At 43.3% G+C, this 25,722-nt stretch overlaps 1 protein-coding gene across 5 annotated transcripts in view; it reads right to left on the bottom strand.

Moving 5' to 3' along the window:
• Nucleotides 1-273: 273 nt before the first annotated feature.
• LOC139554836 (ras/Rap GTPase-activating protein SynGAP-like) overlaps nucleotides 274-25,722 on the bottom strand; it is an 85,988-nt gene continuing 60,539 nt past the window's right edge. For 2 of the 5 annotated variants that reach the window (XM_071368000.1, XM_071368004.1), the window contains 18 exons: nucleotides 25,217-25,338; nucleotides 24,736-24,889; nucleotides 24,456-24,554; nucleotides 24,105-24,344; nucleotides 23,660-23,995; nucleotides 23,297-23,441; nucleotides 22,862-23,006; nucleotides 22,468-22,704; nucleotides 20,996-21,197; nucleotides 18,812-19,002; nucleotides 18,282-18,486; nucleotides 16,913-17,530; nucleotides 15,814-16,332; nucleotides 14,955-15,122; nucleotides 12,166-12,377; nucleotides 11,864-11,936; nucleotides 5,981-6,298; nucleotides 274-5,230 (listed from right to left, as the gene is read on the bottom strand). In XM_071368000.1, coding sequence (XP_071224101.1) covers nucleotides 5,990-6,298; nucleotides 11,864-11,936; nucleotides 12,166-12,377; nucleotides 14,955-15,122; nucleotides 15,814-16,332; nucleotides 16,913-17,530; nucleotides 18,282-18,486; nucleotides 18,812-19,002; nucleotides 20,996-21,197; nucleotides 22,468-22,704; nucleotides 22,862-23,006; nucleotides 23,297-23,441; nucleotides 23,660-23,995; nucleotides 24,105-24,344; nucleotides 24,456-24,554; nucleotides 24,736-24,889; nucleotides 25,217-25,338 — 3,975 coding nt within the window. In that variant the 3' untranslated portion in view covers nucleotides 274-5,230; nucleotides 5,981-5,989. The remainder of the gene's footprint in view (nucleotides 5,231-5,980; nucleotides 6,299-11,863; nucleotides 11,937-12,165; nucleotides 12,378-14,954; nucleotides 15,123-15,813; nucleotides 16,333-16,912; nucleotides 17,531-18,281; nucleotides 18,487-18,811; nucleotides 19,003-20,995; nucleotides 21,198-22,467; nucleotides 22,705-22,861; nucleotides 23,007-23,296; nucleotides 23,442-23,659; nucleotides 23,996-24,104; nucleotides 24,345-24,455; nucleotides 24,555-24,735; nucleotides 24,890-25,216; nucleotides 25,339-25,722) is intronic. The other 3 variants (XM_071368001.1, XM_071368002.1, XM_071368003.1) reach the window with 3 other exon arrangements.

The raw sequence follows: 25,722 nt of genomic DNA, 5'->3' as shown, positions 1-25,722 counted from the left end.
GCTAATATTGGTGATTTACAGACAGTCCTGAACCAAATCGTATCATTCATTTGTTATGGTCACTAGAGGGCGGTAATATAGCTTAAAGCCATCTACAAATTATACTCAACCCAATTTGAATACAATTCTCTGATTGTTGGCTGATCACTCCCAACCAATAGGAATCCCCATCCTGTTGATTAATTTGAAATAGTGGAAGCCCTCAATGGCAAAAGCACAACACTGTAGTTAGATTAGATAGAGCACCGTAATTGACAGAACACACAAAGCATGTGGGAGGATAGGGATATATCTATTTATTCATTTGTTTGCTTATTTAAATCTCCAGAAATATAAACTTCACCCTTATTCACATAAAAGCAATTTCTGTTGAATAATTAAGTAAATATCAATAAAATCATTGTAATAGCAATAATAATTACAATAATCATCATATTAATTACAATAACCATTACCACCATGAGACTATTAACATTCATATGAAATCTCCATAACATTTCGTTAAATATGTTTTTCATTGATCTACAGTATACACACAAAACAATGTCTGCATACAAATGTCTGTGACATTCCCTAATGTCCGTTAAAAGTTTGACAATAGGAGGGGGTGTTCAGGGGTTATGGCTTGTCAAGGGGCATAGCTAACTTTAAGGGAAGGCCACATCATAAGGGTAGCATCAAAGGGAAGGCTAAGAGAAAAGGCATTATATCACGTCACTCAATGTAATGACTAAATAGGTCGTTTCAATATGATAGATTAAGGGTTCAGTTGATTTGTATGACAATCTACTCATGTGTCTAGGAGTAATATGCATGAAATGTTATAGCAAAGCAGCTGAGAATGATTTACATTTGAAACTTGAAAAAATGCCTATATTGGCTAAATCAATATATGGCAATTCATTCCTTGTGGCTACAGCAAACATTTCTATGTTATTCACTTGTATTTTGGCCAGTCGGTTATTGACGTGAGAAGATGTTGATCTGAGGCCTTTGTAGATGAAAAGAAAAATGACCCCAAAGAGGTTGTGGCATTGTTTAAAAAAAACTGATATTTGAACAGAGGCACAGTATATCATTTAAATATAGTGCACCTGTATCTATGAAAAGCATGAGCTTAAGTATATCTAAATCCTTAACTATCTCAAACACTACAAAATCAACTTACCATAAGGTCTACTCATAAAACCAACAAAGATCTGTATGTAAATATATATACCTCAATAGAACTATGAGAAAATAAAATATTAAAAAGAAAAGTGATCAAATGAATGAAATAGTTTCAAGCAGGAATTTGTAATATCCACTGCCCCAATTTATATACAGAAATTACCAACACATAAAATAATGTCAAAGTTCCATACAGTTTGACTAGAAGGGAAAGATAAAACATTTACAGAAATCTCTGTGGGATTCATTTTGTTAGAGTTGGTATGTGAGTCTGTGTGAAAGGGTGTTCTTTTGTGTGTGTGAGGATTGAAATGGTTATTTTTGAGTATGCGTGTGCAGAACAGGGTGGTGTGTATATGCATGGGTGGAAAACAAAATATTGATGTTTTGTTTTTCCTCGAGTGGGGAGAACCAAGAGAGAACAATACACAACTCAAATGAGAAGACATGGGATCTGCTCCTGTGTGTAGCCATGCTTGTGTACCCCCTCTCGTCCCTGCCGTTGTGAGGTGTATTGTTATAGATTTTTTTGTCGTAGGGAACAATTCTTCACACACACACTGCATATTCACACATACTGTACAAACCAACCATATACACTGAGTGTACAAAACATTAAGGACACCTGGTCTTTCCATGACATAGACTGACCAGCTGAATCCAGGTAAAAGCTTTGATCCCGTATTGATGTCACTTGTTAAATCCACCTCAATCAGCATAGATGAAAGGGAGGAGACAGGTTAAATAAGGATTTTTAAGCCTTGAGACAATTGAGACATGGATTGTGTATGCGGGCCATTCAGAGGGTGACCAAATATTTGAACAGCTTTGAACGGGGAATGGTAGTAGATGCCAGGTGCACTGGTTTGTGTCAAAAACTGCAACACTGTTGATTTTTCATGCACAACAGTTTCCTGTGTGTATCAAGAATGGTCCACCACCCAAAGGACATCCAGCCAATTTGACACAACTGTGGGAAGCATTGGAGTCAACACGGGGCAGCATCCCTGTGCCCCGATGAATTGAGGCTGTTCTGAAGGCAAAAAGCAGGGGGGCAACTCAATATCAGGAAGGTGTTCCTATTTTTTGGTATACTCAGTGTACATGGAACCTTTTTCTTGTATATTCAACTCATATATATATGTACCAGTCAAAGTTTGGACACACCTTCTCATTCTTTATTTTTTCTACATTGTAGAATAATAGGGAAGACATCAAAACTATGAAATAACACAATCATGTTGTCAATCAATCATCATCATGTTGGAATCATGTTGTAGACAAAAAGGTTTTAAGCAAATCAAAATATATTTTATAATTGAGATTCTTCAAAGTAGCAACCCTTTGCCTTGTGACAAGGTAGGGGTGGTATACAGAAGATAGCCCTATTTGGTATAAGACCAAGGCCATATTATGGCAAGAACAGCTCAAATAAGCAAAAAGAAACGAAAGTCCATCATTACTTTAAGACATGTTCTGCCAAGTGCAGTCACAAAAACCATCAAGCGCTATGATGAAACTGGCTCTCATGAGGACCGCCACAGGAAAGGAAGACCCAGAGATACCTCTGCAGCAGAGGATAAGCTCATTAGACTTACCAGAAATTGCAGCCCAAAAAAATGCTTCAGAGTTCAAGTAACAGACACATCAACATTAACTGTTCAGAGGAGACTGCGTGAATCTGGCCTCCATTGTCGAATTGCTGCAAAGAAACCACTACTAAAGGACACCAATAAGATGAAGAGACTTGCTTGGGCCAAGAAACACGAGCAATGGACATTAGACCGGTGGAAATCTGTCCTTTGGTCTGATTAGTTCAAATTTGAGATCTTAGGTTCCAACTGCTGTGTTTTTGTGAGACGCAGAGTAGTTGAATGGATGATCTCCGCATGTGTGGTTCCCACTGAGAAGCATGGAGGAGGGGTGATGGTGTGGGGGTGCTTTGCTGGTGACACTGTCAGTGATTTATTTACAATTCAAGGCACACTTAACCACCATGGCTACCACAGCATTCTGCAGCGATACGCCATCCCACATGGTTTGCGCTTAGTGGGAATATCACTTGTTTTTCAACAGGACAATGACCCAACACACCTCCAGGCTGTGTAAGGGCTATTTGACCATGAAGGAGAGTGATGGAGTGCTGCATCAGGTGACCTGGCCTCCACAATCACCCGACCTCAACCCAATTGAAATGGTTTGGAATAAGTTGGACAGCAGAGTGACGGAAAAGCAGCCAACAAGTGCTCAGCATATGTGGGAACTCCTTCAAGACTGTTGGAAATATAAAATAAATTTTGATTTGTTTAACACAGTTTTGGTTACTACATGATCCCATATGTGTTATTTCATAGTTTTGATGTCTTCACTATTATTCTACAATGTATAAAATTGTAAAAATAAAGAAAAACACTTGAATGAGTAGGTGTGTCCAAACTTTTGACTGGTACTTGTGTGTGTGTATATATATATATATATATATATATATATATATATATATATATATATATATGCAAGGAACAGTTACACCCATTCAAAGGTTGAGACATTAAGTAATTCCATCTGATGATTGTTTTGCCACACCCCTCTGTGATGATAAGGGGAGGTGAGTACGACCTGAAGGTTGGAGTCCAGGCATCTGCACGAGTCCAAGGTGAAAGAGTGGCGTCAATTCAACTGGGGCAGGGCACTCGTGACAATTGTAGCATCCCTGATCCCCAGCCAAACACGAGCTCCGTAGCTGAGCACCACTTGAGGAAGCGTCCTTCCTCCGCTATCTAGTGCAGATTGATACTATGGTCACAAGAGGGCAGTGTGTCCCAGACTTTGATGGAGGCAGAGCAGGTCAAATCCACCTCTTTTCCATCTCAAAGAGAACCCATACATACAAAAGCGAAGTGGTCCAGAGGAATCGTCCACAATGTAAAGAAACCTTACTGGGATATCAATTTAAAGAAACAAACACCAGACATGTCCAGGTGAGTAATTCATATAATTAAAACACATATGCAGGAAATGTAAAACAATGTCCATATGTCCCAGCTCCTTAGGTTGAAATTGTATCCAGGTGACATAGAAATCGAAACCTTTTGTCCTTCTGTTGTGAAACATAGGGCTGTGCATATTTAGTTTGTTTACTCTCGGGTAGAGATAGAGAAGAGCAATACAAAAGAAAAGGAGGAAACAATTAGGCCGGAAAGATAGATATGTTCACGGCATTACAGAGATATATAGTCTGAGAACAAGCATTAGGCTTTCATTTCATTCACCGTCTGTAATACTAAGTATTAAACTACTCAGTTTAATACTAAGAACATAAAAAAACATAAATTAGAGCCATAGTGGTTGACAGCATAACTGGACGAGTTACTTTTACTGGGTATCAGATGCTCCCATTGTTTTCAATAAAACATGAGCGTAAGCAGCGTGTTTCTCCGACAGGCCCCCGGGTGCTGGTTCTGTTTTCAAGAATTCTACCCGCTGGCCCCGGGTTACGCGTTCAGCACAGCAGTTAAAAAACCTACTGCTTTCGCGAAGGCCTGGGTGTAGTAGGTTTGTCACAGGGGAATTAATAAAGTGTAGTGAATATTTGAGGTAGGGGGAGGAATCTTGGTGTACCCCAAAGTCTCTTTCTCTCTCTTTCTCAGTATTGTGCTTTGTCATACCTATTAAAACAGAAACAACAGGTTCATATTGCCATGTTTCATCACTCGTGAATGGGCCACTGCAACACACAAACAATGTAAACATCACCACTCATATTGAGCTGATTGTCACCAGGGTCAAAACTTACAGTGGTATTGCAGAGAGAGGGAGAGAAAGAGCAAACACATGAAGGAGTGTGTGTGTGTGTGTGTAGTGTGTGTAGCATGTGAAGACCCCCCCCCCCCCCCCCTTGAATTTTCCAAAGGTTCAACTTGTTGTGGGAAATCAACAGATCTGGAGCAGCCATGTACTGCAGACCTCTTCCATGTTTTGCCAGCCAATAGGATTATGCCGGGACCAATATCAGCTCTGCCAGTCAGGTTCCAGGGTGTCCTCCGTAAAACGGTTGGATTGGCTGCAGGAAGGGAGGGAGGGAAAGAAGAAAATGGTGAAAGGGCAATGGATGAAATAACAATACGAATCTTTGAGTTATTCTAGACTGCAATTTATTCTAGACTGCAATACAGTTAAACATTTAGCAACCACTGCAATAGAACTATGTGGTAAAACAAAATACCCTCTCCATCTGTCTCTCTCCACACACACACACACACACACACACACACACACACACACACACACACACACACACACACACACACACACACACACACACACACACACACACAGCATGAAACCCCTATGAAACCCCTAGTAGTAGCCTTTCCAATCCACACGTTATTAACTATGATTTACTAATTGTCAAACTCAAAACTGATAGAAGCCCATTTGACCATTGGATTAAAAACGACATAACCACCATTATTGGATCAGCCGTCAAATATCAGAGCATGGCTCCTTTAGTCTTTAAAACTAATATGTCATTTTATTATTATTCCTTTATTCAACAAGGTTTGTTAACTGAGAACCAATTCTCATTATTTCAAAGCCCATCTAGTGACTGATGCTGGAAATTAGCGCAAACTAAAGCAAGACGGTGCAATGCATCTGCCATCTGGTAAATCAATGTGTCAATGTCATTAAATCTGTCCCTATCAAGTAAATCTACTATTATTTTGAAAAAAGACCAAAAGGTGAAACATAGCCAAGAGGATGTTCTGGGAGTGAAAACTCGTCTCTCCACTTGACTCGTTTCAGTAATCACATTTTGTTATTAGACTGCTCTCCCCCCGGTTAAACTCAGATCTGATGCTGCTGTTGCCGAGGTCCAAGATGCCGTGCTCCTGGCTGGCGTAACCATGGTAGTAGTCGAGGGGTAGGCTCGGTTGCCATGGAGTTCCCCATTGTGGCTGACGTGTAGGCGGGGAGGTGGGAGGGGAGGGAGGGCTCCTTTCCAAGGGGAGTTGGCACAGGAAACACCCGAAAAGGAGACCCCGGGCCTGGCAGTGGTGGTGGCTGTCCCCCCCCCCCCTCCGGGGAGACCATGGGGGTCTGCTGAACCCAGAGAGGAAGAATCCTCTTCCTATCGATAGCAAGATAGAGGGAGGGAGGGAGGAGAAAAGGCGGAATGGTGGGTGGGAAGGAATCAGAAGAGAACGCATGGGGAGAGAACGTCACACAGGAGGGGATAGAGGAGGGGGATGGGGGGAGTTTTGCAGAGAGGGAGAGAAGAAAAATGGGTTATAAAGTAGAGGAATGATAAATTCCAACAGAGATGAAAGAAAAGAAAGAAAGAAAAGAAAGAAAGACCCCACAAGAAAGCACAGGACAGAGACGGGGGGGGGGGAAGAGGGGGGGGGAGACGGGGGGGGGGCACGGGGTCGGTTTAGGCTTCATTAGGAACCCAAAAGAAGAAGACGGACTGATATTCCTGGACTTATCCAATAAGAAAAGCAATTTTTCATTTTGCGTTGCAAAACATTTTTGTTGTTGTTGTATGCCTAGCTGGCAGTAGAAACCTTTCCCTTCACGTAATGGGATTGATAAAAGTCAGTGTTTGTCATAAAAATTTGAGAAAATGTAGTTGTCAATGGGCTTCATATCAGTGACACCCTAACAGTGTTGGCTGCCTTAATTCACTGCAGACTGTGGCCTTATACACACAATGAACAAGTAAAGCTAGATATGGCCAAGTTACAAAAAATGTCACGTGGAGTCTGGTTGAGTGGGTAATGCTCTCGCCTTTGGATCCATATAAGTTCCCCCATGGCGGGGATCCCGGTTCGATCATGAGCCCTACACATTTGTACTCCATTTATACTGTCTCCCTGCTTCTGCTCCTTTCTCAAATAATAAAAGAAAAGTCTCATGTTTAACCTCTGTTCGGATCATCAAAAACCACCCCAAAATAACTGATGAACATAAACACAGAGGCAACACAGTTTGAATAAACCAACAACCAAAATCACAGGTACCACGGTATGTGAAATCATGCTACATGAAAACAGAAATTCATATTACCCACAACCCTCTAGCAAGAAGAAAACCCTCTTTGCAACTATTCAGACAGCGAAGAATCTAGTGAAGTACCCTCTCAAAGAAAAGGGTTGTTTGAGTACAAAAAGTGCTACATAGAACCATTGCTGTTTGAAGCTTTAATTAATATAGCAGATATTGTGAGTTTTATCAATGTCATTGTTTGCATCATTTCTAAATCCCCTTATTTAAATGATTTCTTTATTTATATTTTTTACCGAAATCTACTTTTTTTTTTTCACACGAATATTTCAAATTATTAAATAGAAGTTAATACAGTTGTACCATGGTAAGCTACTTAAGGCATTTTGTTTTCAGAAATATAGGGAGTAAACTGTTTGTGCCTACATCTGTAATGAGGGAATTTTGCAAAACAAATTGGTCAGTGATTGGATCGCCTTCAACCAATCAAATGTTGTCCAGTTGATAAAACTCCATTCTCTAGGATTCAGTAGAATATACTGCAATGCATAGCAACACCCCAAATTTACTACACCATTCAACCTTATACCAAGATGGCGTAGCAGTCAGACTTCTTTGTCCTGTCTTGTCTTGTCCCGTGTATATATTGTTTTCTTCGTATAAATTTCGTATATATATTTTTAATCTCAATTTCAACATACTCTCCTGCAACCCGCCTCACCCAATGTGGTATGGATCTGCTATTTTTTATACTTTAGAACCGGAACCCCCATGAGGAGCTAGCCAGCTAACTAGCTACTAGCTAGAAGTCAGTTAGCCACTGCTAGCGGTAATCACCGTTAACTAGGACATCAGCCAGCATCAGCCCGGTCAATTTCTGACAGTCTGCACAGCGTGATATCAACCCAGAGCATATCGGACTGCTTTTTCTCTACCACATCCCCGGATTCCTACCGCAAGCTCTGAACCTTTACACTGGACCATCGCAGCTTGTTACCTGTTATCCGAGTGGCTACTCCTGGCTAACGTCTCTGTCCCGAAGCAAGCACCAGTTAGCCTGGAGCTAGCCTCGAGCTAGGCCCATCTCCCGGCTAGCCAAAGAGATCCATCAGACAATTCCTGGGCTTCAATACCTATTTTGCCAATTGGCCTGGACCCTTTGCTGCCGACACGGAGCTCCGCCAATCCATCTGAATCGCTGTGTCTCCAGCTTGCCTAGCTACTCACTGGACCCACAAAAACATCCTGTGGTGTTCTGCATTAGCATCGAATAGCCCCCGCGATATGCAACTTTTCAGGAACCAATATACTCAGTCAGTTAGGAAAGCTAAGGTTAGCTTTTTCAAACAGAAATTTGTTTCCTGTAGCACTAATTCCAAAAAGTTTTGGGACACTGTAAAGTCCAAGGAGAATAAGAGCACCTCCTCCCACCTACCCACTGCACTGACGATAGGAAACACTGTCACCACCGATAAATCTACGATAATCGATCATTTCAATATGCATTTCTCTACGGCTGGCCATGCTTTCCACCTGGCTACCCCTACCCCGGCCAACATCTCAGCACCAACTTGCCCAAGCCTCCCCCCGCTTCTCCTTCACCCAAATCCAGACAGCTGATGTTCTGAAAGAGCTGCAAAATCTGGATCCCTACAAATCTGCTGGGCTAGACAATCTGGACCCTCTCTTTCTGAAATTATCCGCAGAAATTGTTGCAACCCCTATTACTAGCCTATTCAACCTCTCTTTTGTATCGTCTGAGATCCCCAAAGATTGGAAAGCTGCCGCGGTCATCCCCCTCTTCAAAGGGGGAGACACTCTAGACCCAAACTGTTATAGACCTATATGCATCCTGCCCTGTCTTTCTAAAATCTTTGAAAGCCAAGTTAACAAACAGATCACTGACCATTTCGAATCCCACCGTACCTTCTCCACTATGCAATCTGGTTTCCGAGATGGTCATGGGTGCACCTCAGCCACGCTCAAGGTCCTAAACGATATCATAACCGCCATCGATAAAAGACAGTACTGTGCAGCCGTCTTCATCGACCTGGCCAAGGCTTTCGACTCTGTCAATCACCGCATTCTTATTGGCAGACTCATTGGCCCTGGCTTCTCAAATGACTGCCTCGCCTGCTTCACCAACTACTTCTTAGATAGAGTGCATTCTCTTCAACTGATTGCTGTCCGCACCCTCCCGCCTGACTAGCATCACTACTCTGGACGGTTCTGACCTAGATTATGTGGACAACTACAAATACCTAGGTGTCTGGTTTGACTGTAAACTCTCCTTCCAGACTCACATCAAGCATCTCCAATCTAAAATTAAATCTAAAACCGGCTTCCTATTTCGCAACAAAGCCTCCTTCACTCATGCTGCCAAACATACCCTCGTAAAACTGACTATCCTACCCATCCTTGACTTTGGCTTTGTCATTTACAAAATAGCCTCCAACACTCTACTCAGAAAACTGGATGTAGTCCATCACAGTGCCATCCATTTAGTCACCAAAGCCCCATATGCTACCCACCACTGAGACCTGTATGCTCTCGTTTCCTGGCCCTCACTACATATTCGTCGCCATACCCACTGGCTCCAGTTCAAGTCTTCGCTAGGTAAAGCCCAGCCTTATCTCAGCTCACTGGTCATCATAGCAACACCCACCCGTAGCACGCGCTCCAGCAGGTATATTTCACTGGTCATCCCCAATGCCAACACTTCCTTTGGCCGCCTTTCCTTCCAGTTCTCTGCTGCTAATGACTGGAACGAATTGCAAAAATCACTGAAGCTGGAGTCTTATATCTCCCTCTAACTTTAAGCATCAGCTGTCAGAGCAGCTTACCGATCACTGTACCTGTACACAGCAAATCTGTAAATAGCACACCCAACATCCCCATATCATCACTTACCCTCTTGCTCTTTTGCACCCCAGTATCTCTACTTGCACATCATCATCTGCACATCTTTCACTCCAGTGTTAATGCTAAATTGTAATTATTTCACCTCTATGGCCTATTATTTGCCTACCTCCCTATTCTTCTACATTTGCACACACTGTACATAGATTTTTCTATTGTGTTATTGACTGTACGTTTGTTTATGTGTAACTCTGTGTTGTTGTTTTTGTCGCACTGCTTTGCTTTATCTTGGCCAGGTCGCATTTGTAAATGAGAACTTGTTCTCAACCTTCCTACCTGGTTAAATAAAGGTGAAATAAAAAATAAAAAAAATAATCCGGTCTACTCCATCATACAGTAGATGCCATTCACACCAACTTTGAGTTAGACATGCCTCAATATGAAACTTTTGTCTTTTCTCAGTGGTGGTAAAAATGGAAGAATGTAGTGACATTGTGCCTAGACAGACATTCAACAGCTTACATACAACGGAACAGACATGGTGCACATATATATATTTATATATAGTATGTTGTCAAGTAAACTAATTCATCAATGTAAAGTGAACACCATTGTAGATGTTTCGGCATGGGTTTTTTCAAGGGAAACTGATGTTGAGAAACTGAATTGGGTCCATGAGTTATCAAGGCCCTTTATGGGGTTAAGGACACGGCCATTCACAAGTTTGGGGCACTTAGAAAGGCAGAGTTGCAAAGAAAAATACATCTCAGACTGGCCAATAAAAAGAAAAGATTAAGATGGGCAAAAGAATACAGACACATACATAGGAACCCTGCCTAGAAGGCCAGCATCCCGGAGCTGCCTCTTCACTGTCGACGTTGAAACTGGTGTTTTGCGGGTACTATTTCATGAAGCTGCCAGTTGAGGACTTGTGAGGCATCTGTTTCTCAAACTAGACACTCTAATGTACTTGTCCTCTTGCTCAGTTGCGCACCGGTGCCTCCCACTCCTCTTTCTATTCTGGTTAGAGCCAGTTTGCGCTTTTCTGTGAAGGGAGTAGTACACAGCGTTGTACGAGATCTTCAGTTTCTTTCCAATTTCTTGCATTGGAATAGCCTTCATTTCTCAGAACAAGAATAGACTGACGAGTTTTAGAAGAAAGTACTTTGTTTCTGGCCATTTTGAGCCTGTAATCGAACCCACAAATGCTGATGCTCCAGATACTCAACGATTCTAAAGAAGGCCAGTTTTATTGCTTCTTTAATCAGCACAACAGTTTTCAGCTGTGCTAACATAATTGCAAAATAGTTTTCTAACGATCAATTAGCCTTTTTAAAATGATAATCGTGGATTAGCCAACACAACTTGCCATTGGAACATAGGAGTGATGGTTGCTGATAATGGGCCTCTGTACGCCTATGTAGATATTCCATTTAAAAAATCAGCCGTTTCCAGCTACAATAGTAATTTACAACACTAACAATGTCTACACTTTATTTCTGGTCAATTTGATGTCATTTTAATTGACAAAAGTTGCTTTTCTTTCAAAAACAAGGACATTAATAAGTGACCCCAAACTTTTGAACGGTAGTGTATGTTACAGTCTTTTTTGCCACAGTTACGGCATATCTGGGTAACCCAGTCATTTCTGGGTAAGCATGTTGCAGAGTAGAAGGTTTCCAAAAGCATTCCACTAGCTAAATGCTGCCACTACTAATGTAAAAATGGCACGTATGACAGACCAGTGAATCCATAATAAACCATGTCGACGTACACGCCATAGACTCAGAGACAAGAAGACACTCTCAGCCATACAGACAAACGGACAGACCTGCTCTCTGAACATTCTGGGCTTGATTTCAGGAATGGCACTCACTCTCAACTCATCCTCCACAGCCATGAGCCTGGAAAAGAAGGAGACAATGTTTATTTTAGAGAAAGCTACAGAGCCATGATTTCGTTTATTTCTACTATTTTGTCTCCCAACATTAGCCTTTCCGTTTTTTTAAACAGATATGATGTTCAGGGAATTGAAATTCTCTCTAAAGTAAATGCATTAAAAGTAAATGCTATCTAGGCAAGTGAGCAAGCAGACATGAACCTTCTTTCTTGTCTTGTTTTGGTTGCGCTCACCTGTTGATAATGCCTTTGATTTGACTGTCCTTCTCCAGCTGCTGCTGCCTCAGCATGCGCTCGCTGTCGTCCAGCCGGCTCTGGTACTGTGATAGGATCTTGCTGGTCTGCTGCTCCTGTGAAAGCATTCTGCGCTCATACTCCTCCAGCTTCCGATGGGACATTATCAGACGCTCCTTCAGGGAATGGATCTCCTCCTCATATTCCTTTACCTGGCAGAGAGACCACAGGAGAGGAAGATCAATGCTCTGGAATTCTGAATGCATTATCATATACAGTTAAAGTCGGAAGTTTACATAAACTTAGGTTGGAGTCATTAAAACTCGTTTTTCAACCACTCCAAAAATGTCTTGTTAACAAACTATAGTTTTGGCAAGTCGGTTAGGACAACTACTTTGTGCAAGTAATTTTTCCAACAATTGTTAACAGACAGAATATTTCCCTTAGAATTAACTGTATCACAATTCCAGTGGGTCAGAAGTTTACATACAGTTGACTGTGCCTTTAAACAGCTTGGATAATTCCAAAAAATGATGTCATGGCTTTAGAAGCTTCTGATAGGATAATTGACATCATTTGAGTCAATTGGAGGTGTACCTGTGGATGTATTTCAAGGCCTACCTTCAAACTCAGTGCCTCTTTGCTTGACATCATGGGAACATCAAAAGAAATCAGCCAAGATCTCAGAAAATAAATTGTAGACCTCCACAAGTCTGGTTCATCCTTGGGAGCAATTTCCAAATGCCTGAAGGTACCATGTTCATCTGTACAAACAATAGTGGGCAAGTATAAACACCATGGGACCACGCAGCCGTCATACCGCTCAGGAAGGAGACCCATTCTGTCTCCTAGAGATGAACGTACTTTGGTGCGAAAAGTGAAAATCAATCCCAGAACAACAGCAAAGGACCTTGTGAAGATGCTGGAGGAAACAGGTACAAAAGTATCTATATCCACAGTAAAACGAGTCCTATATCGACATAACCTGAAAGGCCACTCAGCAAGGAAGAAGCCACTGCTCCAAAACAGCCATAAAAAAGACAGACTATGGTTTGCAACTGCACATGGGGACAAAGATCGTACTTTTTGGAGAAATGTCCTCTGGTCTGATGAAACAAAAATAGAACTGTTTGGCCATAATGACCATCGTTATGTTTTGAGGAAAAGGGAGGAGGCTTGCACGCCGAAGAACACCATCCCAACCATGAAGCACGGGGGTTGTAGCATCATGTTGTGGGGGTGCTTTGCTGCAGGAGGGACTGGTGCACTTCACAAAATAGATGGCTTCATGAGGAGGGGAGTTATGTGGATATATTGAAGCAACATCTCAAGACATCAATCAGGAAGTCAAAGCTTGGTCGCAAATGGGTCTTCCAAAGGGACAATGACCCCAAGCATACTTCCAAGGTTGTGGCAAATGGCTAAAGGACAACAAAGTCAAAGTATTGGAGTGGCCATCACAAAGCCCTGACCTCAATCCTATAGAAAATGTGTGGGCAGAACTGAAAAAGCGTGTGCGAGCAAGGAGGCCTACAAACCTGACTCAGTTACACCAGCTCTGTCAGGAGGAATGGGCCAAAATTCACCCAACTTATTGTGAGAAGCTTGTGTAAGGCTAACCGAAACATTTGACCCAAGTTAAACAATTTAAAGGCAATGCTACCAAATACTAATTGAGTGTATGTAAACTTCTGACCCACTGGGAATGTGATGAAAGAAATAAAAGCTGAAAGAAACAATTCTCTACTATTATTCTGACATTTCACATTCTTAAATAAAGTGGTGATCCTAACTGACCTAAGACAGGGAATTTTTACTAGGATTAAATGTCATAAATTGTGACAAACTGAGTTTAAATGTATTTGGCTAAGGTGTATGTAAACTTCTGACTTCAAATGCATTAGACATACCCGGCGCCAGGATAAAGTGACTAAGGGGGCAGTTGAAATCGGGGGGAATTATATTGAATTCTGCTTATATCACGCTATACAATCAAGTTTATTTAATTTTTTATTTTATATACCACAATAACCATTAAGCGCTGGTGTTTCAAAGATGATGGTGATATTTACAAATTCCCTGAGTTAACAAAACATTAAGAACACCTTCCTGATATTGAGTTGAACCCCCCTTTTGCCCTCAGAAAATCCTCAATTGTTCACAAAGCAAACGTTCATAAAGCAAACATTTACTTCATAATTATCAGCTAGATATGAGAATCGTAAATGTATCTAACCGGATAGTTTAACAGGCAAAAATTACCTAAAACTAATATTTTGCATTATGTAAATTATTCGTAGCTATCTCAATCATTTGAACTTTTTTTATATTTTTTATTTAAGGTCATAAAACTAAAGCTAGCCCACTCTTGGAGATGGGTACGGTATTAGGGCTGACCCCAATGTTTCAGAGCTTCTACACTACACTTTATTCCACACCTGTAGCACTGTATTCCCGACTTTTTCACAGTGTGAAAAACATGTATGAAAAAATTTATGTACCATCTGGTAGGTGAGGAATGACATTAATTAAAGCATTCCTTTCTTCAAGGAACAGTTGTTAATTCAAGGAACAGTCTAGCAATATTCTCAGGTCCCAATCCTGGTACATCAAATTATGACAGAGTGAAGGTTTTCCTTTGACCCTGCCATAACCTTCTTGGAATATCATGCTGGAGGTCAAATGTTGCTATACAACAAAATGGAAATCAGATAAAGACATTCCCTTATAATCTAGGAACCTTCTTTAATTTACCAGAGAGGCTGTCATCACCACCAAAATAGACTCACCCTATCCATGTGTGACTCGTCCATGCTCTTAGAGTACTCCTTCAGCTTGAGGTCCTCAAGGTTTGATGAGCTACGCAATATTTCGATGTCAGCAGAGAGGTGTGGCATGTTGGACACCCAAGCCACAGTGCGCTCGTTGGGGGTCAGGGTGGAGGGGGACTGAGAACCCTGAAAGCAAAGAGGCAAGATGATACAGGAAGAGGCTCAGAAATCGCATGATCATGCTATCAAGATTATTAAGACTAAAAGGTACTCCTATCTCAGAAAGTATTTAGGAAAGCTTGTGATGTTGTCTAAACTGTTAAGACAGATGCCTTAAATTACTAGCTAAACCAGCAACACCTTTCTGTGCTTTTTGGTTGGCTATCCATCTTCTACATGTATCTCTTTGGACTTACAAGTACTTCGATTTTTACAATATGCCTGTAATGTTCAAACAATAGCCTTCAATACATAATCGATTTTCTTTGATGTTACATTTACAATACATAATTTTTACATTATGGGAAACATATATACATTTGTTTAAAATCGAACAGAAATTACATGTTCATAACACTGAAGTTGTGACACAGGCTAAGCTATCTCAGTAATCCATCCCTCCTAAATCAGCTGAGATTCTGAGAATCACAGAAGTGTGATTAATATTGGCACTGGTTATTAACAGGTTTGATTGTACATGTAGCCGAGGTGGTTTGTGACAAGTAACCTTGCCTGAGAACTTTAGACTCGTTTTAGCTCCCAGAGCTAATGCCAAGGCTTTAGCTCAGTGGACTAACACGATCTCAAGTCTCCTGGATTGCTCCAGCTGGATACCCAGGCATTCCAACACAGAGCCCATGGCGTTCCAGCAATAGACCTGTTTATTGACTGTAGGCTTGAGCAGGTGCTGCTGTGGATGCTGCTGCTGGGACTGCGGCTGAGGCTGCTTGGTGCTCTTAGTTGGGGTGTCTGTGGTCTGAGGCTGCTTTGTGCTCTTAGTCGGGGTGTCTGTGGTCTCTCCGTTCCCCCCTTGTGGCGCCCCCTGGCCGTCTCTGGCAGAGCTTGACTGGTGCGGGAGCCCAGGGGCTGGGCTGTCAGACTGTTTGACGGACAACTGCTGCTGTTGTTGCTGTTGTGAGGGCTGCCTGCCGCCAAAGCTGGAGTCGGGCGACTGGAGAAGGAGGTTCCTGCTCTGGGGGCGGGCCTTGGGAGGGGTGGAGGTGGCCCCGGGGCTGATGGACAGCTGGGATTTGAGGCGCTGCGGGGGAGGCGGTGCTATGGAGCCATGACGGACAGGGTGCACGGTGGAGGGGGGAGTGGCCAAGGAGGTGGGAGTGCCCGTGCCTGTGGCCGTCTGAGGGGTCATGCCCATAAGAATCTGCTGCTGAAGATTCTCCTGAGAGAGGGTGGGTGGGAAAAGGAAGAGAGGGAGACGGAGGGAGGGGGGGCAGGAAATATTTAGAAAAAGAAGATACAGTATTTGAGATCAAATACTATAGGAGAGGGAGAGAGAGGGAGAGAGTGTAAGAGGAGAGACAAGGAAGGAGATGAAGAATGGTTGTGAAGTCAATTTAATTGGACAATCCCTGTCTAACTTGTTTTTCAAGCATCTACAGTAGTCATACAAACAATATGCAGATACTGTACATTTCACTATCAATGCTTCTAAAAAGTGACTGCTGGGTGAATTAATTCTTGTAAATTTATTTTAAAATGATATGAAATATCTATCTAAATCTATGATGGGGTTTATCAATGCAACAGACCGCAACAACAGTCTGCAACAGCCTGATTGCTAAATGTAATGTCTACATAAGGTGTTACATGCACTGTGTGGTGTATGTTTAGTATGAAGAGATGTATTCTTGTTAACGTGTACTTAGGCTCTGTCAATGTCATCTTAAATGCTGCTACCGGAATGAATAAAGTTGAATTTAATTGAAATTTAATTAGTGATATTTTCCTAGAATACCTACCTGCACTTGCAGCGAAAGCTGGCGCCGGGCGTATTCAGCGTTCTGGTTTTGCCGTGTGTAGTCGTCACTGTAGCTGTGTGAGTGGACAACACTGGGCTGCACCAGACTGCTCTGTGGCCGCAGGGCCGAAAGGTCCTCGCTACGCGAGAAGCCGCCGTGGCCGAATGCCCGCATGTAGCCCTGTTGGTGGTGGGCATTGTCAAGCTCTGGGGCCAACAAGAGTGGAGGGGGAGGTGGCTGGGCCTGAGGACGACTGTGGGGCTGACCCCGAGGGCCGTCGGCAGCCAGATGGAAGAGGGGATTCTGGAAGGAGAGGGGGAAGTGCATGGCGGCTGCCGCATGTTGCTGCTGCTGGGAGAGAGAGTCAGTGGGACCCCCCATGTGGTGAAGGGGTCCCCCCATCTGGCTTAGCCTCAAGCCGGAGCTCCCAGAGCCCCCGGCGGACATATGGCCTCCCATGCGAAGCGGGCCGCCCAGGTTCCCGAAACTGTGGCCCAAGCCTGCTATAGAGGCCTGGGAGGAGTTGAGCATATCGCCCACTGAATGGAGGTTGGAGATGCTATTCATGCGTGAGTCCTGCAGGTCCATCATGGACACGCTTTTGTTAACACTGAGGACCTAGGAGAGAGACAGAACATAACCTGTCAACTGGAATAACCTATTATGTCACAAATAATAATGTTCACTATTTAGTTATTAGGGAAATTCATAACTACATTTTGAGGTATACTTCAAGTTGTAATATACACTGAGTATACCAAACATTAGGAACATCTTCCTAATTTTGAGTTGCACCCTCCCCTCCCCCTTTTGCCTTCAGAAGAGCTTCAATCCGTCGGGGCATGGACTTCCACAGGGTAAGCCTTCCACAGGGATGCCGGCCCATGTTGACTCCAATGCTTCCCACAGTTGTGTCAAGTTGGCTGGATGTCTTTTGGGTGGTCGACCATTCTTGATACACACGGAAAACTGTTCAGCATGAAAAACCAAGCAGCATTGCAGTTCTTAACACAAACCGATGCACCTGGCACCTACTACCATACCCCGTTCAAAGGCACTTACATGTTTTGCCTTGCCCATTCACCCTCTGAATGGCACACATACACAATCCACATGTCAATTGTCTCAAGGCTTAAAGCTTCTTCTTTAACCTGTCGCCTCCCTTCATCTACACTGATTGAAGTAGATTTAACAGGTGACATCAATAAGGGATTATAGCTTTCACCTGGATTCACCTGGTCAGTTTGTCATGGAAAGAGCAGGTGTTCTTAATGTTTTGTATACTCAGTGTATGTGTCCAACTCAAAGTTTTCGTTAGTCAATTCACTGATGTCTGCTAGCAGCGATAAATCGATGCATCAAAGTTTACCTTTGGGTCTGGGTCAGTGATATCAGAACTGCTGGTGCAGTATGCAGGGCTGGACCGAGCCAGGGGGGGGCGGGTCACGTAGAAAACGTCCTTTGAGCCGTGGGGGTCTCGTTCCGCAAAGCTTCCCATGCTTACATGAGACGAGAGGACACCACCCCCAGATAATCCCGCGGTTGGGGAAGGGAGACGGGAGATGTCTATTGAGCTGGAGATGATCATCATCATTATCTATCATTATTACCATTGTCAGGGGCCGTATTTTAAAGATATACTACAGTATATATTGTAGGTGACCCTCAAGGCTTACACCTCACCCCTCTTTGCATCAACATTATTTGTTTACAAAGACTTAAACGACAACCAAAAGCATCAACAATGAAATTGTACAACCCTAGCTGTTGGATTATGTTAAAGGTGAAACAAGGCATTTATAACTTATGCTCTTCAATAATCAATGCATATCAATTGAAATGACTATTGAACCTCAAGAAATCTTACACAGATGGTGCGTTTAAGCCCGGAGCAGTTACCTGTTGAGGTCCCGCATCATGAGGCTCTGGAAATCGGATGATACCAGGCGGTTGAAGGAGGGCCGTGTGATGAGCCTGTCCTGCTGCCTGTCTGGCTGGTGGCTGGCCTGCCGGTGGAGCTGGGGGTTCCTCAAGGCTACACTGATGTCATTCAGCAGACGTGGCAAGGGACCAAGCTTCAGAATAGCGTCCTGGGAGACAAGGCGTAATGAAAAGATGTGACTGTTTATCCCAAATTCTGTCCTTTCTCCCAAAGTGTGCACTCATTCACTTCCATTCATGGATTCAAAAGGAAAATACTGTTATAAGAAATGTGTTGGAACCTATATTTAGCGCAGGGCTGTTCATTTCCGGTCCTGGAGTGCCAAAACAGTTCTGGTTTTCATCCTTTCCTTCTAACCAGTGACTGAATCAGACCTGGGATAGGAGATGAGTGAAATTAACTACCAGTTAAAAACCGAAACGAGAAGTGTTTCGGCCCTTCAAAACCGGACTTGAACACCCCTGATCACTCCCATGCCTCCATGCTTATAAATGAGTGGGGAGGAGTGCATAAGTGTACACTTCTGGAGAAAGGACAGGGAATTGGGATACAGGGATCATGGAGAGACTTTGGATCAATAGTCTAGAGTGGCTTCTTTTCCTCTCATTCATCTACACTGAGGTGAAGGAGCAGGTGAAAGCAGATGTCAACCATATTGTTATCACCTGTTTTGTGTTCTCACGAACAGTGCACATGGAGGAAGGGAGACGAAGAGAGGAAGCCACTCTAGACTTTTGAGATGTAGCCACGGGCTCAATTAAAACAAACGTGTTCAGTCGCTCACTCCACTCATTGATTACATGGGGAATCCCTAGAGTTGGAGGTGTCCAATATTTCAGTTGAGGTGTAGATTTTGCAGATGTTGTGTCATTTTACCCTATTGTTATGAATTTAGAAAAGGCTTGCCTATTTTGATCTCAGACAATAAAAAGTGATTTCCCTTCCCCTTGTTCACTCCCCTTTCAGTTTCACTTAACTGATATTTACCAGTCCTCCAAAACATTTGCATGCTCCCTTATAAAATGGATTTTGTCATTTTAAAGTGAACAGAGTGGAGGGAGCCAAAATAGAAATGGAATTCAGCCAAGTGAACAGCGGGAGTGGAGGGAGTGAAAATACAAATGGATTTTAGCCAAGAGGTGGTGAGAGAAGAGGCATAAAGGGGTGGGGGAGGATAACCAGTAGCAGGAGGTATATCAGCAGAAGAAAAGTGTATTACACCTGTATTACAGTCACTTTAGATTTCTTGTTACACTTCAAAGACACGCATGCAAACGTAGCATATAGAAAACGTTAATTTAGTACAATAAAAGGCATGTCTAATGCCTGGCTGCTTCACTAACATGCTCCTCCTCATGCGGCCAGTGTTGCGGGCAGCATTGACAACAGCAGGAGTGTAATCAGTCATGGCTCAAGCCGTGAAGAAAAATGCGGCAGGTGTAGCATTGCTGTTACCTTGCTCAGCTGGAGATGGCAAAATATTCAGCAACTCTTGGAGGACAATGGAATTTGTCCTCAAAGACTCTTATTATCAAAACGAAGGCATTTAGGATGCGATATCTCAAGGAAGGGTACAGTATATGCAAAAACATGTTGGTTTTAATAATAAATAAGTATTTTTAACTTCCTTTGTCCTCCAAGATTTGCTTTTCGGTTCATGAAAAGTGAGGGAGCGACAGTATTTTCTTCATGGGTGATGACTAACCTTACCTGAGACCTGAAGACTATGACCAGGCTTTAGATTCTGCGGGTTTACGCATGTGTGTGGTGTTCAGAAGACCAGGGTTTGAACCTAGACGGTCACAATTCTCATAATCTCGTTCCCAGACAATTCCGCCCAAATGCCTGAAGAGTCTGGTGGACCAACATGTCAAACTTGGCCTTTGTTAGCCAATTATACAGAAAGGTGTAGGTGTCTTGTGCCTGGGTGTCTTGTGGTGTCTTGTGCCTGGTCCTGCCTCCATTTGGAGCCTCGCCTCAGTCGTGTGATTTGCTCAAATTAAATGACAAATATTTTACTCAGTAAGGTCACTCCCATAGAATTCTATGGTCACTCCCAAAAAGGCCAACTTTGAATCGTTGATGTCCTAAGCTTATATGCACTGTGCACAACAGCCTGGAGAGGTTACATTCCTCATTACCTTGCTCAGTTGGGCCATGACTTCCCACAGCAGGCTGTGGAGCACTGACAGCTCCCTGCCCAGGTCGATGTAGCCCTCAAAGCCCCCGGCGTTGCTCCCCGTGTCCATGTTGGAGATCTCGTACAGGAACTGCTGCATGGAGCCCCACTCCATCTCCAAAAACTCGTTCATGAAACACATGTGGTCCTCTTTGCCACTAAACCTGAGGGCAGAAAAGACAGCAGTGTGGGGGGAGCATAGAGAGTGGGAGGAAAGAGAGAAAGAAGTTCCCACAGACAGTGAAATATTGAGGGAGAAAGGTACAATATACATAGCATGGAGAAGTACAGAGAAAAAGTGATAAGGGCGTACGGAGAGAAAACAAGAGGGGAGACAGACAGTGTGAGAATGCAAAGAATGAAAGAGCAGGTGAGGAAGATGGAAGGATACAGTATGAAAAACAGGTGATGGTGAGGGGGAGGATTGAATTATTCGTACTGTAACCTTGTCTGCAATGTGACAAGAACATCGCTAAAGCAAATAGTTTCTGTGCACACAGACTTCTCCACCCTCTGAACATTTGTGCCATTGAGACCTGTTACGGTCACTTTTGTGCACAATCATCTTGTTTGTGGACAATCATGTTGGATGAATTCTTCATTCACTGTCACCAAAGGACAAACTTATTGAGGAATAGTTTACTTCACGCTGACTGATAATGTATTATGATACAGTTATAATGCATAGTTAGACTTAAGCAAGTCTTACGCATGTATGACCCAATCGCAATGTCGTGGAAATAATTATTGGTTGCTGAAAGAGGAACTGGTTGAGGACATAGATAATGACTTAACAAGGCTTGGTTGGTAGTGGACATACTGAATAAGTTTGGGAAAGGCAGGTTAATTGTTACAGGACAGGTGAGGGGAGGCTAAATGTGAGGGAAGTCTAAAAGAAAGGTCATGCAAAAAAAAAGGGAAGGCTGCATGGGAGGAAATGGTACATAGGAGGAAAGGCTAAAAAGAAAGTTAATGGTAAAAGAAAGGGAAGGCTACATGGGAGGAAATGGTACATAGGAGGAAAGGCTAAAAAGAAAGTTAATGGTAAAAGAAAGGGAAGGCTACATGGGAGGAAATGGTACATAGGAGGAAAGGCTAAAAAGAAAGTTAATGGTAAAAGAAAGGGAAGGCTACATGGGAGGAAATGGTACATAGGAGGAAAGGCTAAAAAGAAAGTTAATGGTAAAAGAAAGGGAAGGCTACATGGGAGGAAATGGTACATAGGAGGAAAGGCTAAAAAGAAAGTTAATGGTAAAAGAAAGGGAAGGCTACATGGGAGGAAATGGTACATAGGAGGAAAGGCTAAAAAGAAAGTTAATGGTAAAAGAAAGGGAAGGCTACATGGGAGGAAATGGTACATAGGAGGAAAGGCTAAAAGGAAAGTTAATGGTAAAAGAAAGGGAAGGCTACATGAGAGGGAAGGTAGTGACTGACTTGGAGAAGCTGGCCAGGTTCTGCACCACCTTGGCGATGAGGGTAAGTGTGCGGGATGTCCGCTCTCCGGGGTACTCCTGGGTGAGGTTGAAGAGAGAGGGCGACATGATGGCGGGACACAGGAAGCGTAGAAAGAGGGAGGAGCTGATGAGGCGGTCTGCGATGTCCTCCCTTCCCCGCTCGGCACACCGGATCCTCCAGGAGGCAAAGACATCCTTCAGCTCCCGCGGAAACACACTAGAATAAAAGGGTAGGACAGAAGGATAGAATAGTACTTTATTTTTCATTGCAAACTTTTTTTGGGGGGGGGGGCAAACAGCCCATCATACTAGAAAGGACACTGTGTTACTGACACATTTGTACAATGGCGTAGTCATGTGGAATAATTTCTGACCAATGAGAGTTGACAATCTTGCAGAGTGCCAGTTCGCAGCACATGCGAAGATTGGCTTGGTGGTCGGCCAGGACAGACGGTGGAGTACGCATGGGATCCACTTCACAATTCTCCTCTGACTCGTATAAAGCTCGAATGAACTCTCCTGTCAACGACACAACCGTCCAATTAATCCTCATCAGTATCATCACCATCATAGTCTTCTCATCAACATCCTTGTCACTCATCATTTCAAATACTTTAGCTGTGCTTGATTGAGCTTGCCTGTTTAATAAAAAAGTCCTAGAAGTGAGAAGCTCGCTCAGCTGGCATTCCAGGCAGGCTAAAGCAAACACTCAAAGTATTTGACCGATTTCAAATAGTATTTGAACCCAGGTCTGGATTTGGTCATTTTACACTGGTATTGGATTAAAATAAAATAATTTGGAGTTTTACCTATGGCATCCTTGAGGTACCGGTGCCCTATCAATTTGAGGTACTCCTCTATGGCTTTAGTAGCAAGGGTGTTCTCTCGAAAGATCAGATGCTCTCGTTCCATGAATCTATCCACCTCGCACATTGCCATGTCTGACAGGAAGTCCTGAAAAAAGAACATGCTCCTCAAACAAACACCACAAACACATTGTACAGCAGACACAGGGGCCAGGAAAGATGCTACAGGCCTCATTTACAATAACCTCAGAAAGAGGTCCGTGGGGCGACGCACAATTGGCATAGCTGACTAAAATGTAAATGTAAAAAATGTTACTCTCCAACAGGAGTGCTTGGCCACCCCTGCTTTAGTGCCTTCCTTCCTACCTTGGCCTTGCCCGTGCTCTGGAGAATGTGCACCAGCGCGAACGCCACCTCCTCTTTGCTTTTGACACTGAGCAGAGGCTCCAGCACGGCACACAGCGTACGGTAGTTATTGGTGATGTACTCAGCGAACTCCTTGTACAGCTCCATGGGCAGGATACTCATGGTCTGGTAGCGGGACTTGAGGCGGATTGAGGCATTGATGACCTTGCCACCGCCTACACCGCCACCCTTAGCCAAAGCACTGGGCTGGATCACCGGGTACCACTGCTCCACAAACTGCCTGCCTGTGATGCTCGATATGGGGATAGTGACCAGGCCGAGGTACGTGCTCTTCTCCTAGGTTAGAGAACAGAATGGACAATAGAATAGAAGTAAATATTTGAGTAACTCTGCAAACACAAAAGATACACAAGGAAAAATACAACCACCATAGACAGACACACACCTTGCGTCGCTTTTTGTCTGTCTCCTTGTAAAGGTGCAGGCGTAGGCTACGAATGGCAGGCAAGTTGTTGAACTCAAAGTGCTCGCCCCAGAAGACAGTGTCCGTGCGGGGCTTGCTGGTGGTGCGCGCATACAGCATGTCATCCAGACACAGCTCACAATAGTACCGCTTCTTAGGAGGAAGGTCCCTGGCCTCAATGATCCATAGCTTAAGCACATTGTCCACCCTTCGACTATTGTCCTAAAATGGGAGCATTGGAGAGAGAGGTGAAGATTGCTGAAACTAATGGAGATGAAAGGCATTTTGAGTGTGGACTGCAAGCAGGGTCCTTGTTCCTCTCTATTTTTTCACCTTGTTGGGCTTGACAGCTCTCTGTAGATTCTCAATCCATTTGTCTCTCTCTGCAGCCGAGCGGCAGGCAAAGCATTTTGTCCCTGAAATGGTGGTCACCTGCAGTCAAACAGACACAGAAGTGAATTCAATCAATAGTTTGTTGCTTGTTAGTGTGTAACAGTTGATCAATTACTATCACCATGACACATCAACTTGGAAGACTGAGCTGTAATAACTGTTTTAGATGTAATATTAGGAGAGATACTATACAGTATTCTTCTGGCAGCAGGGCACTCACCTCAAAGCAGTACTCCTGGCCCAATATGCTGGAGTGGACAGGTTTGATGACAGCATCTTCATCCAGCGTGAGGTCCAGAGCCTCCGCTGCACTGCTAGGGGAAAGCAGGGACTCATGAGAGTGGGACTCCTTGAAGCTCTGCATTAGACGTGTCCTTGAGAGAGAGAGAGACAGAGAGAGAGAGAGAGAGAGAGAGAGAGAGAGAGTGGTTAAGATACTCTGTGGTCCCATTACAATGTTAAGGGAAACAGTGCATTGAAACAAGCACTACTAAACATAATCTGGTACCAGGTAGTGTTAAAAATTGTGTTAAATTCTTGCAATAAGTACCAAAAAGTAACCATTGTTAACAAACTGTACATATTGGAAAACACCAGGTAAATACACAAAAAAAGGAGTGTAAAATAAAGCTTTATAGAGTGTATAACAGGAAACACAAGTGTACGCCACACATGCAATCGTTTGGGAAAGCGTTACCTACCTCTCCTGATCAGCACTACGGAAACGGGGTAGAATCATGTGGCGGAAGCTGCTGGTTCGATCCAGCTTGGGCTGGCTCTTTGCCCTTTTGATGGAGCCCTTCAACTTTCGACTGAGGAAGCTCTGTTGGGGACAAGAGAGGAGACCATCACACAGGTGGGGATGTCCATTTCATTAAAAAATCTGTAATTTAGCAGAAGCTCTTGTAAGACGCTCCAGACCGACTTACAATCAGTGCATTAAACCCTTCTTTCAAAATAGGCGCTATCTGCGAAATCAGTGTTAGCATGAATCCATGTTATTGGTGGTGGTGATGGTTGTGGTACTGATGGAGGTTGAGGAGAGGAACCCACTTTTGATGTGTTTGTGTTTTGCTTCCTTCAAATGACCACTGGAGGAGGCTATTGGGCTACAGATGAAGCAACAATGGCTAATTCAATAATGTTCTTTGTGGGCTATGCGAATTCAGTCACTAAGATGGATGGTGTAAGCCTACTTGAAGACTTA

Source organism: Salvelinus alpinus, chromosome 26, assembly GCF_045679555.1.
Source record: "Salvelinus alpinus chromosome 26, SLU_Salpinus.1, whole genome shotgun sequence".
Lineage (NCBI taxonomy): Eukaryota > Metazoa > Chordata > Actinopteri > Salmoniformes > Salmonidae > Salvelinus > Salvelinus alpinus.
This window is presented reverse-complemented; position numbering and strand designations above follow the sequence as displayed.